This window comes from Musa acuminata, chromosome BXJ1-5 (assembly GCF_036884655.1).
Source record: "Musa acuminata AAA Group cultivar baxijiao chromosome BXJ1-5, Cavendish_Baxijiao_AAA, whole genome shotgun sequence".
NCBI lineage: Eukaryota > Viridiplantae > Streptophyta > Magnoliopsida > Zingiberales > Musaceae > Musa > Musa acuminata.
Window position 1 is genome coordinate 39,792,264 of NC_088331.1, and position 16,746 is coordinate 39,809,009.

The 16,746-nt window shown below is 33.9% G+C and overlaps 1 protein-coding gene across 3 annotated transcripts in view; it reads left to right on the forward strand.

Moving 5' to 3' along the window:
• LOC135674258 (phosphoinositide phosphatase SAC6-like) overlaps positions 1-11,121 on the forward strand; it is a 33,137-nt gene extending 22,016 nt beyond the window's left edge. For all 3 annotated transcript variants that reach the window (XM_065183929.1, XM_065183928.1, XM_065183931.1), the window contains 7 exons: positions 1,836-1,935; positions 3,925-4,033; positions 4,215-4,287; positions 6,489-6,582; positions 7,530-7,622; positions 8,778-8,844; positions 10,791-11,121. In XM_065183929.1, coding sequence (XP_065040001.1) covers positions 1,836-1,935; positions 3,925-4,033; positions 4,215-4,287; positions 6,489-6,582; positions 7,530-7,622; positions 8,778-8,844; positions 10,791-10,921 — 667 coding nt within the window. In that variant the 3' untranslated portion in view covers positions 10,922-11,121. The remainder of the gene's footprint in view (positions 1-1,835; positions 1,936-3,924; positions 4,034-4,214; positions 4,288-6,488; positions 6,583-7,529; positions 7,623-8,777; positions 8,845-10,790) is intronic.
• Positions 11,122-16,746: the final 5,625 nt, after the last annotated feature.

Below are 16,746 nucleotides of genomic sequence, written 5' to 3' on the forward strand. Positions count from 1 at the left end.
ACGTTATCAATAGCATATGAATGAAAATTTAATGCTTATCCTATAATAGGCCTACCAAATATTTTTGTGTCGCATGAAATGGTACAAAACAGATAGTACATACTAGTCCGAGTGTAGACCCGATATGTGGACCATTCTCGTCTTGGGAGGTTCAGTCCAAATCCTTAAATAAGTATCACATTGCGTCGATTAGGGCTGTCTACTCATTCTGCATGACACTACTGTCGCCGATGCCTTTGCTGCTGTCACGGGACATCGCTCGCCCATTCATTGTTGTTGCCGTGGGATGTCTCATTCCCATTCGCTGTCGCCAAGGGATGTTGCTCGTCCGTTTGCTGATGTCGTGGGACTCTGGTACATGCCCTCCTCTTCTCCTCTTCTTCATTCTTCTTTCTCCTCTTTCACAACTTCTTTTTCTTTTTCTTCCTTCTTAATCACTCTATTTTCTTCCTTCTTCTTCCTCCTCCATTGCTTTGTCTTCTTCCTTCTTCTTCGTCTTCTATTGCATCCCTTTCTTCTCTTCCTCCGTTGGCGCCACTTCTTCTTGCCTCCTCCTTCCTCTATTCCTCCACTGCCCCTTCCTTTTTTCTTCTAATTCAAAACACCGACACATACTGGTGTTCTATGTGTCGGTACACTAGTATTGATCACTACCTAGTACCTACCGGTCCGACAATCACCAAAATGGGTCCGGTACCCGAAACAGTGATCCTTGAGGCCTACTATCACCAAAATGATGGTCGTGATTCATTAGTATGTGGTACTAGATTCTTAATTGGATTCATATTCTCATCAAAATTATTAATTTGAAGAACCTATACATAAAAATACTACTGTGGCACTTATCATCATATAGTATATAATATAAAAGGTATAGGGAGAGAAAGAAAAGGATAGAGACTGGTTCTTAGTTTCTTAAGGAAATGAGGATTCTACCAAGATGTGGAATCAATTTGTTTCTTTCTGTTTTTTACTTTTATCCTACACTTCACTTGCATGGTGATTAGAGAAGCATTATGGCTATATTGGGTTTATTATTATATTTAAAAATAAACTCTGATGAGTTTGAGATCATTTGTGTAATTGTGTGATATATAATCATTACTTAATATAATAATATTTGTTGTACTATATGATTACTGTTTATTTTTGGATAGACATAATTTTTTTAATAAGATTTTCTTTATTGTTCTCATTGTTGTTTTTCTTCAATTTTATCTTTTATATTATAGTTTCATTTTTTTGAAAAGAAGTGTCAATTATGATGATAAAAGAATTGATTAACATAAGATACTTTTATTTCTTAATTTTATATTTTTTTATTTAATTTACTTTTATTTTATATTATTTCCTTGTTCAATTCCTATCTTGTCATATTGTTTCTAGCTGATCCCGATCCATTTATTGATCTTATAAATTATAGCTTGAGCCATCCATTAAAACCATGAATCTGGGCAGATGCTTAATGGGTACAAAAAGCCTCTAAAATATGCTTCTTCTTTAATTTCAAATTCACTAGCCTTCCTGACTTCTCTGGCATTGTTTGAGTAGTCATCAAATTACTTTGAGAATTTTGCTGGTATAGATTGTCTTTCTAGATGCTATATTCTTTTTCCTCTTCTTTGACTTCAAAGTTCTTCACTTTATGAAGCATGCTAAACATTTTCTTGTATCTATACTGGTAATTGTGGTACTGTGTAGCACCTTTTTTACTCTTATATAAGTATGAACTTTTACTTTGCTGGGAACTGCTTGAGGGATTGGTTGCTCACCTTTTCAAATGTACATTTGATAATATATGAATTTTTAAAATTTATTATTTATTGATTATGCAGATACTTTCTTTTGAATGAGAAAGGTGAGAAAGTTTCAGGTCAGACAGGAGTTGTGAGAACAAATTGTATTGACTGCTTAGATCGAACGAATGTTACACAGGTGAATGTTAATATTCTAGTTGGATTGTTTCATTTGATTTTCTGGCAGTTTTTTGTTTCTGTCATTATATGGTCTCATGTAAGATCACAAATTTGTATCCATTTTTCATGATATTATGTATGGATCAGATATATCATGGTCAATTCCTCAGAATATTTTTCTACAAAGGATTGGAAGATTATTCTTTTTACCAAACATATCCGGATCAAATCACAATCTTATAATAAGAACAAGAAATCTTTCCCGAATCAGAAAGATCATTTTCAAGTTTGAATTTGTTCATTTGGAATCTGGGCTCTTCTATCTTCTATTTATTTTGAATATCTATTTTTTTTTCATTTATTTGTTTATTCTTTATTTCATTTCAATTTTCTTTCCCTCTCTTTTCTTTTTATTCCCTTCCATCATTCCGTAAGTTTCCATAGGTTTGTTAATCCTGTAGAATCTGACCCAATGCAAAGAATCTAAAAAGAAATAATGTCCTTTCATCCTACTTGTGTGTTGCTTTTGAATTTTGTTTTTGGAAATTTTCTGATAGAGCTTGTAGTCAATTTTGGAATGACGATGCCTGATAATATCTTTTGGCTTTTAGCTTTGTAATAATGTTCATCTGATTCCCATGTTTTTCACTCTGACTTTTTTAAGTATTAGAAAATTTAGTTGGTAATGAAATTCCTAATAACATCTATATGGAGAAATGTGAAAAACATTCCTGGCTAAATCAAGTCCATTTCACTTGCTCAAATACTATCCAGGTCAAGGTTTCAAATATCAGTTTGCATGTGTGGGCCATACTGGAATGTACTGGTCTGATCAAAGGCTGGTATCAGACCATATAGGTGATTTCTGGTTGGTATTAAATTGTCGTTGTTATTATTATTATTATTTCAGAGATAACTGACTAAAAATTATAACAATGCCCTGTTTATGTATCAATACTGTATTGTTCCAATCAGTTGCCGAAGCCAGTATGCAACCAAGATGGGTGAAAATATGAAGGATATTTACATTTCAAACTGTATAAAATTAGACATTATGGCTTATTTTTTCTATTCTAATTCAACTTCTACAAATCAATTTGGAATCATTTAATGCCTTCAAATCTCAATGTTCTGCATGAGACTTATGTTTGCATTGGCTTCCACATTTAATCATGTTCCTAACCAAAATTGATTTTTGTTGTTCATTGACTCTTCTATGTCCTCTTGCCATTTCGTTATGTTCTTTCTCTGGCCCTATATCTCTATGTGAGATACATCTTGACTATTTCTGTTTTTCTTATATGCATAGTTCATGTATTTCTACAAATATGAGCTTTAGATGTTGGTCTTGGACTTGGTCCTTCTGCTCTTTTTGGTTCCTAAGATGGCCATTACAGGTTTTTATCTGTTATTAGGCCAATCCAAATTTAACAAAAGTGTGCTAGTTTTATGGTATACTTCTTTTAACTGAATTACATTCATATGAAGGCACTTAAGATTTAGATGCAAACAAGGGATTTTTATCCAGGATTGATTCACGATGAGATACTCTAGAAGTCACTTCCTAGAACAACTTTCTAACTTGTGTAGTGTCTACAATAGTTGGGTTTGTGTTGTTTTAAATATTTAATTATTAAAAAATTAAGGGTTTTTTTTTTTTTTGAGACAGTTGAGTTTTATTTCTTGTTTCATGCATATGGTAATCTTTACTATTTGGTCTCCCACTTTTGTGCACAAGGTCATGTTTATCTGCAAATATGGTCATTATCTAATATTTTAATGCCTTTTGACTTAATCATGATGCAAAATCAAAATTCCCAATTTTACTAGTTCTGCAGTTTGTAATCTTTGGCAAGTATTTTTTTTATTATTTTTATCTATAAAGTTCTTGTTTCTTGTTTCATCACTAGAAGAATTTTTCAAATTTCTTTTGCCTATAAAGCTCTTGTTTCTTGTTTCATCACTATAAGACCAATTGTTCAATAGATATCCTAACTTGTGACCACAGAGCATGATTGCAAGAAAAGCGTTGGAAAGCCAACTCAAGCAAATTGGAATTTTTGGTTCTGATGACTCAATTAGTGCATACCCATATTTTGATGCAAGCTACAAAATTTGTGAGTATATCTGTGAGGTGTTTTGTTCTCTTTTGTTGGATGATGGTGGCGAGTTGGGGGGGGGGGGGAGAGTAGACTCCTTCATTTACAACTGAATCATGAACAACTTTTTAACATCAACCCATTCAGTTACATGACATCCTTATTATCAGTGATAATCATGTCAAATTCCTTGTTTCAGTATGGGCTAATCATGGAGATCATATTAGCATTCAATATTCTGGAACTCCTGCCCTGAAAGGAGATTTTGTGAGGTAACTCCTGCAAAGTTGATTTTTTCAACCTTTCTATGAACATACAGGTACTTGAAGATGTTGTTTGGAAAATTTTGAAAGTAGTTGTTCTGAATAATTCCATCTGGTGCATCATTCTTAATCATTGTCAGTGTTACAAGAATGTAACTCCATGACCCATGTGCTAACCCACTTTGGAATATTGATTGCTGCATAACTGTCCACTAAGGATGCATATTCAAAGTCATGACAAGATTTTTGAATTGGTTCAATACATGATACACTTAATTACTTGCAGGCATATACGTGAAATGGCTCAATAAATTATTTAGTGAATTTTAGAAGAAAGGAAGTGTCTATAGTGTCTCAACATATCTACTTTCCATCTTGTAGTTAGTTTCTTAAAGTTGCACCAAAACTCAGCATGATTTGGTGTTGTCAGAGACAGCAGAAAGTACAAAGTTAAAAAAGGTAATTAAACCTCAAAAGACGAGTAGAGAAATGTTTGAATGATCAAATGATAGAGATACAAAATATGTGAATTCAAGGATTTTGTTGGCACATCCCTGTTGGTTATTGCAAGCTAAGCACAACGAGAAGGGTATGCTTGTACATTCTTGACATGAGACGGTTCTATGTATGGGCACTACATGGGCATGATATGTTGTTGGTTCTGTCCATCTTATCTGAAATCATGGTGAATGTAGTCTCTGACTGATGGAATAATCATTACTGTTATTTTTGTCAATGATTACCAAATTTTAGCAAGGAGGGAGTTCTGAGACTGCTCTGTAGCTCTGGTACATTTCATTCCTTGCCATTAGGTTGACCTCTCTTTTGTCAGCTGCTATTGCCTAATATGACCCAAGCACAATGTTTAAATCTTGGTCTAGTGCCGGTCAATGGTTAGAGGTGCATTTGCTACAAGCTGGTGCCACCTGAACTAGAGAGGGGAGGGAGAGAAGAGGGAAGAGGATCTAAAGGAGAAGAGGAGGAAGGATGATGAGGACTGACGTAGGAGGAGGAGAACATGGAGGGGGAGGCGGTGACCGTTCAACAGGGTGGAGGAGGCAGTGTAGCGACACAATGGGGAGGAGGAAGAAAAGGTGGAGAGGGGAGAGAAAGCACATGATAGCTAAAGGGAGAGAATGCATAAGGAGAGAAAGAAATGAAAATTTTAAAGACAGCTGTTGCTGTTGAAAATAAAAAAATAAATGAACTGGGCAGTAGGCTACCGCTTGATACATCCAGTTTTAGAATGTTGGTTTTTTTTTTCCTTTTTGCAAGGGATAAGTGGTGAAAGCAAGATTTGAACCTGGGATTTGGCCAGCATATGTTGTCATGAATCATGATGTAACTTGTCACATGCCATTCATACAATCATTGATTTTAGCTGACAAGAAGCTGCATTGAGTGTGTAAACAGCTCCAACCCCTAATATGTCCATACTTAAATTCTTGGTCACTGTTGGCCAATAGTGCTCGTCTTGCTATTAGGAAGTCATTCTTTAATTGACACTTGCTCCAGCCTACCTCAGACCATAAAATTTGGCATTCAATTACCAGTTTTGGGAAAATATTTTCTTAAACACAATGTTTTTTATTAAAATTTGCATTGATTTCTGGAACATCTAACTGTATTTTATAGGTTTAGACATGATCTACACCTATTTATATGCCTTGTCAAGTAGTATGTTCAAAACTTTTCCTATGCATCAAGGGGAAATAAATGAAGATGTTTATAGAATTAGTGCACTAAGACGTGTGTAGATTATAGACCATTACAGTAGGTTCCAAATATTTTATGTAGCTTTGACCCTTTATTTCTATTTGAACCTAATTTGGACCTTCTTAGTTGTAAGTTGAATCATAAGCTGTATAGGAAAATTTGTTTTTACTATGTTCCTTGGTTGGAGAACTCTGTGTGAAGTAGATTAACTTTGGTCTAATTGTTGAAGTAATTCTTTAGAGTTGGATACCAATTATTCAGCTTCTTCTTGATGATTTTGGTATTTGAAGAAGTATTCTTCTCTTTTCATCTTTCTTTTGTATTTAATGACCTGTTTTATATGTATATCCATTTTTTATACATTTTTTTGCTGAAAAATATAGGTATGATATAGCTTTATGTATCATAAAAATATGCATGCTGCTCAATCATATCTCGTATACTTATTTGTATTTTCTTTTTCTTTAACTGTTTGATGTTATTTGGTTTCCTAGGTATGGAAATCGAACAGTACAGGGAATTCTAAAAGATGGATGGAATGCTCTAGCTCGTTATTACTTGAATAACTTTGTTGATGGGACAAAACAGGTTGTTACGCAATTGTGATTTATTCTTTTTGCAGTCTTCTTCCATATTCAAAATTTCTATGACGCTATGAATTAAAGATATTACTTATTGTAGTATAGTTGGCATTTCTATGAGTCTTCTTTACTATCTAGACCAAAAACATCATAGAAAGAACACAAGTTCATGGGCAATTGATCTCTGGAAAGGAAATATTGTGACTAAGAAATATACACGTGCACAGCCAGTCTTGAGGTGGAGATTCTAGTGAATATTATAGATCTATAGAAGGCATATTTATCCATAAATGATTTATTCTGGAAAATAACTTCCAGAATCTAGAGAATATGCTTCAATCATGCTGAACTTGTAATTCAGTATAAGTAACATAGTTCAAAATAAACTACAAGAACAGGATGTATCATACACAGGATACCAAGACGATCCTCTACATGGTTTACAAAAAATTGAAGTGATTATGCTTGAACCAATTAATCTTTCTTAAGTGTCTACATCAGCTAAGATCTTTGACATGTCAGTTGTCCTAGGTTAAAGTTATCAATACCTGGTAATAGAGAGAACTGGGTGAAAGGAAGAGTAGTTTTAGGAAGAAGATTAGGTTATGCACGTTTGACATAGCATGTTTTCCATGATGGTGTGTTATGCACATTTGACATCGCACTGGATGTTCTTTATATGAGATCCCAATTAGATATCTTCTGCTGCTATTAAGACCACTGGATTCTGCTTCCTCATCCAGAAAGAGGTTGTCCTTCTGGGATCATTTACCAATCTTTTTATGACATTGGAATAGTTTACCTGTCCTTTTATGACATCGGAATCGTTTACATATCAAAAAAATATTTCAATTATTTGTGGAATGATTGATGGAGGTCTGCATATTAGTTCTTCTAAAACATTTTCTAAGATGAGATTCTTACTTTTCTTTCACTTGTTTTATGGCTTACAAGGATGCAATTGATCTGCTACAAGGGCATTACATTGTGTCTCTAAGTCGAGATATGAGTTCTCCAACAAAAGCAGGAGCCTTGGAGACATATGCGGTAGGTTTGGACCAGTACTTTATCTAGAGTTGACTGGGGCTTTACAAATAATTTCCAAATTTTTTTATCTGTTAAATTACATGTCAGTGCCTTGATGTATTTATTTCTCGAAGAATTCATTATGCCTTATCTTCATAATTGAAGTTGTACTGTTGAAGATATTACAAAAATCCATGTGTTCAAAGATATTGTGAATTTTTATGGTGACAGTGCATGACAAAAAAAGAGCTATATTTGGCAATAGGCATCTCATAAATGACTATTATTTCTACATGGAGGATAATGTTCTAGAACAGGAACAAGATTGAGAATGCGCTAGTTGTTGAAGTTGTTTATGTGCATTTTCTTTAAAAGAAAAAATAATTTGATCTTACATATGGTGTATGCACCCTTTTTGCTGATTGCTAAATTATCTTTTCCTTCAAAGTAAACTAGAAATTTTAATAAATTCTGAAATACATGCAGCACTAGAAAATACTATATATTGAAGTAATAGTTCAAGAGATTATTGGATGTGCATCTATCCATTTTTCAACCTTGGATTAAGTTGGTTAATGCTCTTTGGACCTTTTAATGCTACATGATTTTTGTCCATGGTTACTTGACGATTGTAACATATTAGGCAAAAATTGTTGGAAACTGTTTGTACATTTTTTAGTAAGGCAACAGTGTGAGACTTGGTTCCAAAGTCCTTTGTGACCTTGGTCATTAGGATTTGACCCTTCTCAGTCTGCGCACACACACTGGCAGAAGCCTCAAAGATTCAAACTGATGATGGAAGTTGTTCCACATCCTCTAAAATATCCCACATGGAAAATCATTATAATAGATTTGAAACTCATGTCCATCTACTTGTCCAAACATTAACCTTGGAAAGCGCAATTGATTTGATCTCTTGTGCAACACTTGATGGATTGACAAATATTGTGAACTTAATCTTTATATGGATTTACTTTGAATGTGTAGAACCATTTTAATGATTGTGTCATGAATCGAACTGTCTATTTTTTTGTCTTTTTGAAGAAAAAAACTATTTACTGTTGCATGAGGCTTCCCCTAGTGGTGGTCTTGAGAGGAGTCTATATAAATGTAACTGATATATCATGTTTACTCAAGATGCATAGACTTATTATTTTTTTTCTGTGTCATTTTTAGTCCTTTCGACTGGCACTAGCATTGGTCTTGACTGGGCTTATGTTCGCACTGATGTCTCTACGACAAGGTAAGACTGCAATTTCTGTTAATTGACATTTCTGGTAGAGTTATTGTTTTTAGTTGATCAATGCATACAACAATGATGAAAATTGTTATCTTGAAAATTGCTTCTAGAGTAAAATGTGAAATGTACATACTCATGGTGTCTATTTTAAGCTTTTATACTATTTTCTGTTAACGTTGTCTGACTAAGATCATGACAGTTTAGTAAATGATTCATCATATGAATATTATCCTTTTTTTTATTTGATGTTCCACTACCTTTCCTTTTAGGATCTTTAAGCAGTTAACACAATTGGTTTAGTGGATAAGGGTTCATAATATTTTGTTAGTATTTTTCATTCAATCAGTATATTGTATGACAGGTGACCTAGGAAAGGTCATTAATAATCTAGGTTTATAGGCCTTAAGCCATGAGCATCTTTGCTGGAAGTCTGGAACAAGGATCAAACTACATTTTTTAGGGAGAATTTCTTTCTTTCTTTTTCTTTTTGAAGAAAAGGAGGGGGAAGAAAAGGACTTTGTTCAGGAAAGGCTAGAACATAACCACTGTAGAAGAATTTTCTGAAGAATTATCCTTCATGCATTTCCAGTAGGCTTATCTAAGATTCATCCTAAGGATCTTAGGATGAGTATTCATCCTAAATGAAACCAAAAGGGTGTTTTCATTTGAAGTTCATTTCTATTTGGATGAGTATTCACCAGCCAAAAATGGTAATAGGTTTGAACCTTTTGCTGATGCTATTTCTTGAATCAACATCGTTTCTAATGATCTATGCTGTTCTGTCTTGGGAAATTATCTGTCTGGGGTTCTCAATTTGCTGATGAAACGCTGATATTGCTCTATATTGGCATTAGACGAATTCTGTCCATCATGGATCTTGTTTCGACCCATATTTGATCGTGCAGTCACTCTTTGAGGAATGCCCTCATGCAACAAAATCAGAACTTTCCTTTGATTTCCAGACTTGGCAATTTTTTTGCCAATGGGTTTATGCCTACCTGAAATTTTAACTACTTACCGATTGCTCGACACTGTTCACAGCCCAATGCAAATTGTCATGAAATTATTTCTTCTTAAAAATGCAAATGATCATAGATGATAGTGATGAAACTGAGGTTACTGTGCTAAGAACAAAGGAGAGATTTTATATATAAAAACTTCATATGATGCATTGACAGGGGTCAACCAAATCAAGTATTGAAAAAACAAATATGATATCTCATTGAATGAAGTAATCATTGGCACACAAATAATTTGAGGGGCACCTTTTTGAAATAGTGTACAGATTATTTATGAGTTCATTATCCTATATATAGTTCCATCCTTCCATAATAAATCACTTCAAAAAGTTTTGATCTTGGGTACACTTGAGCAATTTGTACTTCATTAAGGATTTGATTTCTGGCACCACAGGGGATACCATCTGGAATGGTTCAAAATGGCACTTTTTGACTGGTCCAATGTGTTGCTATGTAGGAAAGAAACAAAAAGGAAATAAAAACAAAAACAAGAGGATGATTCTGTTGAAAGTGAAAAAAAAACTTGGCCTCCTAATGACAGGACTCTTTACGAGATTCTTTGTGATATAGTTTTTTAAGTAATTGTACATTATTGCAGTAAACTCTTAATGAATAACATTTATATGTGTCCATAATTAAATGTCTCACATTTTTAGAAGAGCTTGATTTGTTTACATTATAATGCACTAAGTGAATTGAAATTATGCTTACCCTGCCTTTTGATTGCCTATGTTCAAAAAGTGCTTGAAGCAGTTGGTTGTACTCTTGCATGTCATGTTAGCTTTTATGGTTGGAGAAGGTTGCCTTCATTTAAGATATCTTCGAAATTCAACTGAAAAATCTTTCTGCAGTTTCTTCTGGGTTGCTTCCAATCTGGAAACCCTGGCAAGAGTGTACTACTATCTGACATTCTTCCTTTTTTTTCTGCAGCTCAAATCAATGTTCGCCACATATTGCTCTCACTTGTTTGGGCAAGTCTGAGTCTGGGTATAGCAGCATTTGTGCGAGCCAATGGTCGGTTGTTTACCAATAGGCCTCGTCTTTTAAGATCAAAGCATTGATAGGGATCTAGGCCCTATCAAAGATTCTTTCAGCACTGTCAATGATTCTTCCTTATTGATTGGATAGTGAAGAATTTTTCTTCATGGAATTGGACAGACCAAGCCTTGTTTGTCAAGTGAATTTTCTAAACTTATTTATTTGACAATAATTATATCCTTGAAACAAGATGAAATAAATCAAAAAATGAAATTTTGTTCAAGGATCTTATTGGAATTGTCCATATCTGGTTCATCCTTCAGTGTTGTATTTGCAGTTTCTGCAAGGTCTGAATAACTGTGTGTGGAATGTTTTTTTTTTTAATTTAAGATGTAGAAAATAAATTTGATCTGACCAGTCTTAAAAGAAAAAGATTGTGCATGTGGCTGCAATTTACTTTGGTTGCATCAAATATCGTGACTGCTAAATGATCTACAGTCAGAACATTATTGGAATGCCACATTGTATTTCTTAAGGAATAATACAATATGCCATCATTCACACGAAAATATGGAGATGGAAGAGAAAGGAAAAGAAGAAGAAGAAGAAGAAGAAGAAGAAGAAGAAGCAATTACTCAAGGGATAAATGCTCAGGTTCGGTGAACACAAATGTAGTCCGAGGTCTTAGATTCTTAGTGATGCAGATGGAGTTGGATTCAGAAACTTTTGAAGATGCTTTAGCAGTTTTGAGGATGGTGATCTAATGAGATTTGGCACCGACTATTCTCTTTATGCATTCGATTAATGATTTATGATAATACTATTTTTTTGTTCTTTTACATGTGTGGCACATGTTCTCAGCCTTTATGTTCGATGATTCATGATTTAGATGATAGCCAGGCAGATTTGATCCTTTCATCTCTTCGGCAGTTTCTTGTATTATTCCGTCTGCTACATGGCTTTCTTGTGTGTTGAAGGTACGTTGACGTCAACAGGATGAGGTATGGAAAAGGACTTCCATGGTTACCAGAGTTTGGTGTGTCGTGTTTGCTTGGTGCAATGCCCACTGACTAAGAGCAATCTTCCAAGTAAAAGGACAGGAGAAGCAGTGTTCATGAGAGCTCCTTTTTTTATCTGTGTTTAAACTCGTTCAGAGTCAAATAAAATCGATATAAACGTGTCATGAGCTGTGTTCAAGAGACATCCTTTTCTGTGTTCTCATGCATCTTTTCTTGGATTGACCATAACACCCTTTGGTTCCATATCAAAAGTGAGTGAAGATTTGAATTTGATTTATTAATCCTGAAAGGCATACTCTCATCAGTTTGGGTTAGATCAGTAGTTTTTGCTCATCGAGAGTTAAATGAACTAAAAATCCATCAAGTTGGATCGGGTTGGAAGAATTTTACTGTTCTGCTAAGCTGCATCAATGTGCTAAGGGACATTGATATTTCTCTGACTACCTAGAACTCCAAAGTATTCATTAGAAATAATGGAACATAGTTTAACAACTCAAAGTTCAAGGAATTCTATGATAAACTTATAAGCTAATGAATGCTCCAATAAATATAAATGATAAACTTATGTTAGATAATGGAGTTGAAAAAAAAAGAGAAACATTATAGAAGTTTAATCGGAGGGTTATTTTATCTCAAACATTCAAGCCAAATATTATGTTTGTAATTAGTTTATTATCTAGATTGATGTATAGTCTTAGCAAATATTACTTTGAAGTAGTTAAAAGAATTCTTAGATATATAAGGAAACTCTTAACTATAATATTTGTTATGAGCATATAAAAGATTTTATGTTGCATTCTTATACTCAGAGTGATTGGGTTAGTTGTGTAGATGATAGAAAAAATATTTCAGAATTATATATTTAGCCTTGGTTCAGGAGTAATTTCATGAACAACAAAAAAGCAAGAATATGTTGTTCTCTCAGGCTCTAAGGCGAATATTTACGACTACAAGTATGATATGTCAAATAATTTAGTTTTGAAGAATTCTAATAGATCTTAAAAAAAAATAAGATGAACTAACTAAAATATACTGTAACAACAAGTTTACTATTGCAATGGTAAAGAATCCAAATATATCAAAATTCGATATCATTTCATTCGTAAATTGATTAATAAAAAAGAAATTCAAATGGACAACAACGATCAACTTGTTGGTATCTTTACAAAAACTTTGCCGAAAGAAAAATTTTATTTTTCTGAAAACAAATTAAAGTTATAACTATTTTGAATAAGGAGGTATTATAAGATTAATTCAAATAGTTAAGATTAAAAACAAAAAATAAAGATTTAGATTAAGATAAATAGATGAGGGAGAGGAGATTTGTTGGACTACGTGTATTTCTTTATTGTTTAAAAAATGTATACTCTATATTTTAACTAATATAAGTAGATGTTCTCGGATGAATTCAAAGCATTGTAGATAGAAATCATTCCTCGTTTTTTCTATAAATTATGAGAAAAATATCAAAATTTCCAATACTATGAAATAGATGCTTGATTTAGTAAAAAAAAAAAAAAACATATCCTTGAACAAGAAATCCACATCTGAAACCCTTAATCAAAACAAAGTGAAACACCAATCTTGCTTTGACTTGAAGAATGAAGCTGATCTTCTTTTCATGCTTCAAAAGGTATGGTTGTAATATATTAAATACATGTGAACCACCCAAGCGCTGGCATGCATTTAGTCAAACTATACATATACACAAGTGGAATGATGGGATGCTATTCAATAGTGTTGTCAATAAACAATGCGTAGATTGGTTGAGTGAACTTAACATTAAGCATATGTTTACGTTGTTGCTTGCATCGATGTGCTCCTACTGACTTCCGGTTATGGAGCAGTTTGGCTTCTGATTGGGGAGCACACCAACCATTCTCCATTAGCAATGTTTAAGGATTCTTATAAGAACTGAGCCGATGGGCTTTGATTCAGTGGCTCTCAATCATCGGCAATTAATTCCCCCGTGTAGCCTCCTCCTAAAGGATTTAGTTTCCAGTACAAGTTGAAGTCCTTGGCTACCGCACAACCTCAGCAAGAACACTTGGCTTCCGGTGAACATAGTTGGTATTATCATCTTTGGAACATTTTGGAAGCTAATTAGAAACAGTTTTTGGATGTAATGGGATTTTGATGTCGCTGACTTTGGTGTATCTTCATAGCAAGTAATATAGGCTTTTTTTCTTTTCGTGGAAAAAAATATATTCCGGAAGTAATATAGATATGAGAGATTCACGTTAAGTTTTTGTTAAAATCAAGGTATACAGTTTCGAATGATACCACTCGATATGGGCGGTACATATCGGTCCGACAGTAAATCAATATGCGGACTACTTACTATCGGATGATATTTTTTTATTTATAAATTATATATATATATATATATATATATATATAGGCGATGTTGCATCATTTTTTTGTGACATCGTCGAGGGGAGAACGTTGTATTTTTTTATTTTATATATATATATATATATATATATCTCGAACGATATGCTGCTCGGTATGTAGTACTATACCATATCGAGAGAATATCGTACCGTACCATACCGTATAAAGAGATCGGTGACGTTGACTCATTTTTCTATGATGTCATCACCTGGAGAGAAGAGAGGCGACGTCGTGGATTTTTTTTTTTAACTTATATATATATATATATATACATATATATATATATATACATATATATATATATATATGTATATATATATATATGTATATATATATATACATATATATATTTATATATATATACCGAATGATATATCGCTCGGTATATAGTACCATACCGTACCATATCGAGAGAAGATCGAAACTCCGATTCGATATGATATTTTAATCCTTGATTAAGATGACCTCTTTTTTATAACATTTGTATGAAGAAGCTAAGCAGAAAACTGCTACTGGAAGAATTATTCTATTAGTAAATTTACTTGGTGCAAAAAGAAGTCAGATGATCATAAGATTTGGTTTACCTGACTATTTTAAGCATAGATGTCGAGGAAGAATTATTTTGGAGAGTGTGTGAAGTGTGGCCATCAAACATCTAAGCAATTGGGCAGCTGCATATCTTACAGGTTGAGCTGTATGATCTACATATATCTTTTATTCTTTTTTCATTTTCCAAAATCACTATTTTAATTATATTATTATCTGAATCCGAATTCAAACCCTACTTATTTAGCTTCTACCAATAACAGCAGCTTAACATGCTGCCCTAATCTGTGGCAACTCCATCTACTAATTAAAATTAAAAGTTGAAGAAAATATCTCTTACATTGATAGTAGGCATGCCACTGAGTTTCATAATCAGAAAGTCTATCTTAAATCCAATATGTTTTGGTATCAGATGTCAGTGTTTTCTGTTCTCTTTTTATAAGCAGCAAAGATGTAGCAAGTGACTTGCCATCAATTTCATATTCATAATTGTATATTTCTGTCAAACTGATCTTCTCATTTCCAGGCTTTGGTAAACACAATATCATCTGAAAAGTTCTTACTGGAAACTATAAAAGAATATTGCTTTGTACATAGCTCAATGATGAGAAAAGATTTATGTAGTTAATTTCAAATAGTTGAGACTTTACCTCTTGTTGTTGTTATTGCATGTGATAAGAAAAATTGAACCTATAAAAGAATATTACTTTGCACATAACTCAATGAAAAGAAAAGTTGAAGCTTGAATAGTCAACTTGTGTTTCTCACCACAGAAGGCATAGTGAACTGAACAAACACAAATAAAAAGTTTCAGAAGATGTTCAAAGATCAGTCTCCCAAATGCAAGCAGAAAGTTTCTGAGCCAACACTATGTGCATGCAACAATGATATGAGCATCAAAGCAGACAAATTAGTAGCCCAGGGATTTGGACTTTTGGAGATGAGGGTGGATGAATCATATTATGTTATGTTCTGCCTCACTGTCAAACAGGCCTTTTGCTGTTGCAAGTTAACCTTATTTCTTGGCTTTCTTGATGAATGACAAGTTCAGTGAATGCATGATGCAAAGGATGTTTAATAATGATAAGCTTCCAACACCTCATTTATAGAACAAAGCTGAGCTTTAAATGGGCAATTTCTTGCACTGAAACCCAATCAATGTGTTCTGCTCAACAAACAGGACAGCATTAGTATAGTGCAAACTCTGGAATTAGATGCTTGTCTACTAAGCTAATGCTGGCATGGAGATGACCTCCCTATCACAGCACACTAAGCCGCAGACCACAATTTCTTTTTTGGTTTGTCTCTTGAGGTCAGAAGCAACTCACCATCAGAAAGTTCCCAAGTCAATTCTAGAGGCTTTTGTCATCATCTTTTGGTATCCAACTGGATCAAGTTTTCAACCCATTGGTCCTCCAACATTTTCAATGCCAAAGATGTGCTGATGGTGATGGCAGTGGAAAGTTGTCCAAGAGGGATTGATCATGCCTCATGTACCATCAAGTGCATCCCATCTATCAGTACTTATATATTGTGTTTTTCTAGGGTATCATCATCATCATTTTTTTTCCTTCAAGAACTATCAGTACTTGTACCCTCCTCTTCAGTGCACCTCATCTAATCCAATCATTTAGCTAGAGCTTACCTGCTTCTTCCTCATTACAGGGAAGGCAATATGACAAAAGACAAGTGGAAAGCTGTCACTGTAAACAGAATATTAATTGAATTCATTAGGAAGATGAATATAATATGATAGAATCTTACTGTGGACAGAACCTTTCGATCTTCTTCTCTGTGATGCAAACCAGACTCTGGTTTCCCTCTGGTGCAGTGGGTGCCAAGATTCCTGTGAACCCTGGACCACCCATGTGGTGCCTTGTGGTTTCCACAGACCAAATCCATGGCCCTTCTCCCAAAAAAGTAGAGAGAGAGAGAGAGAGAGAGAGATG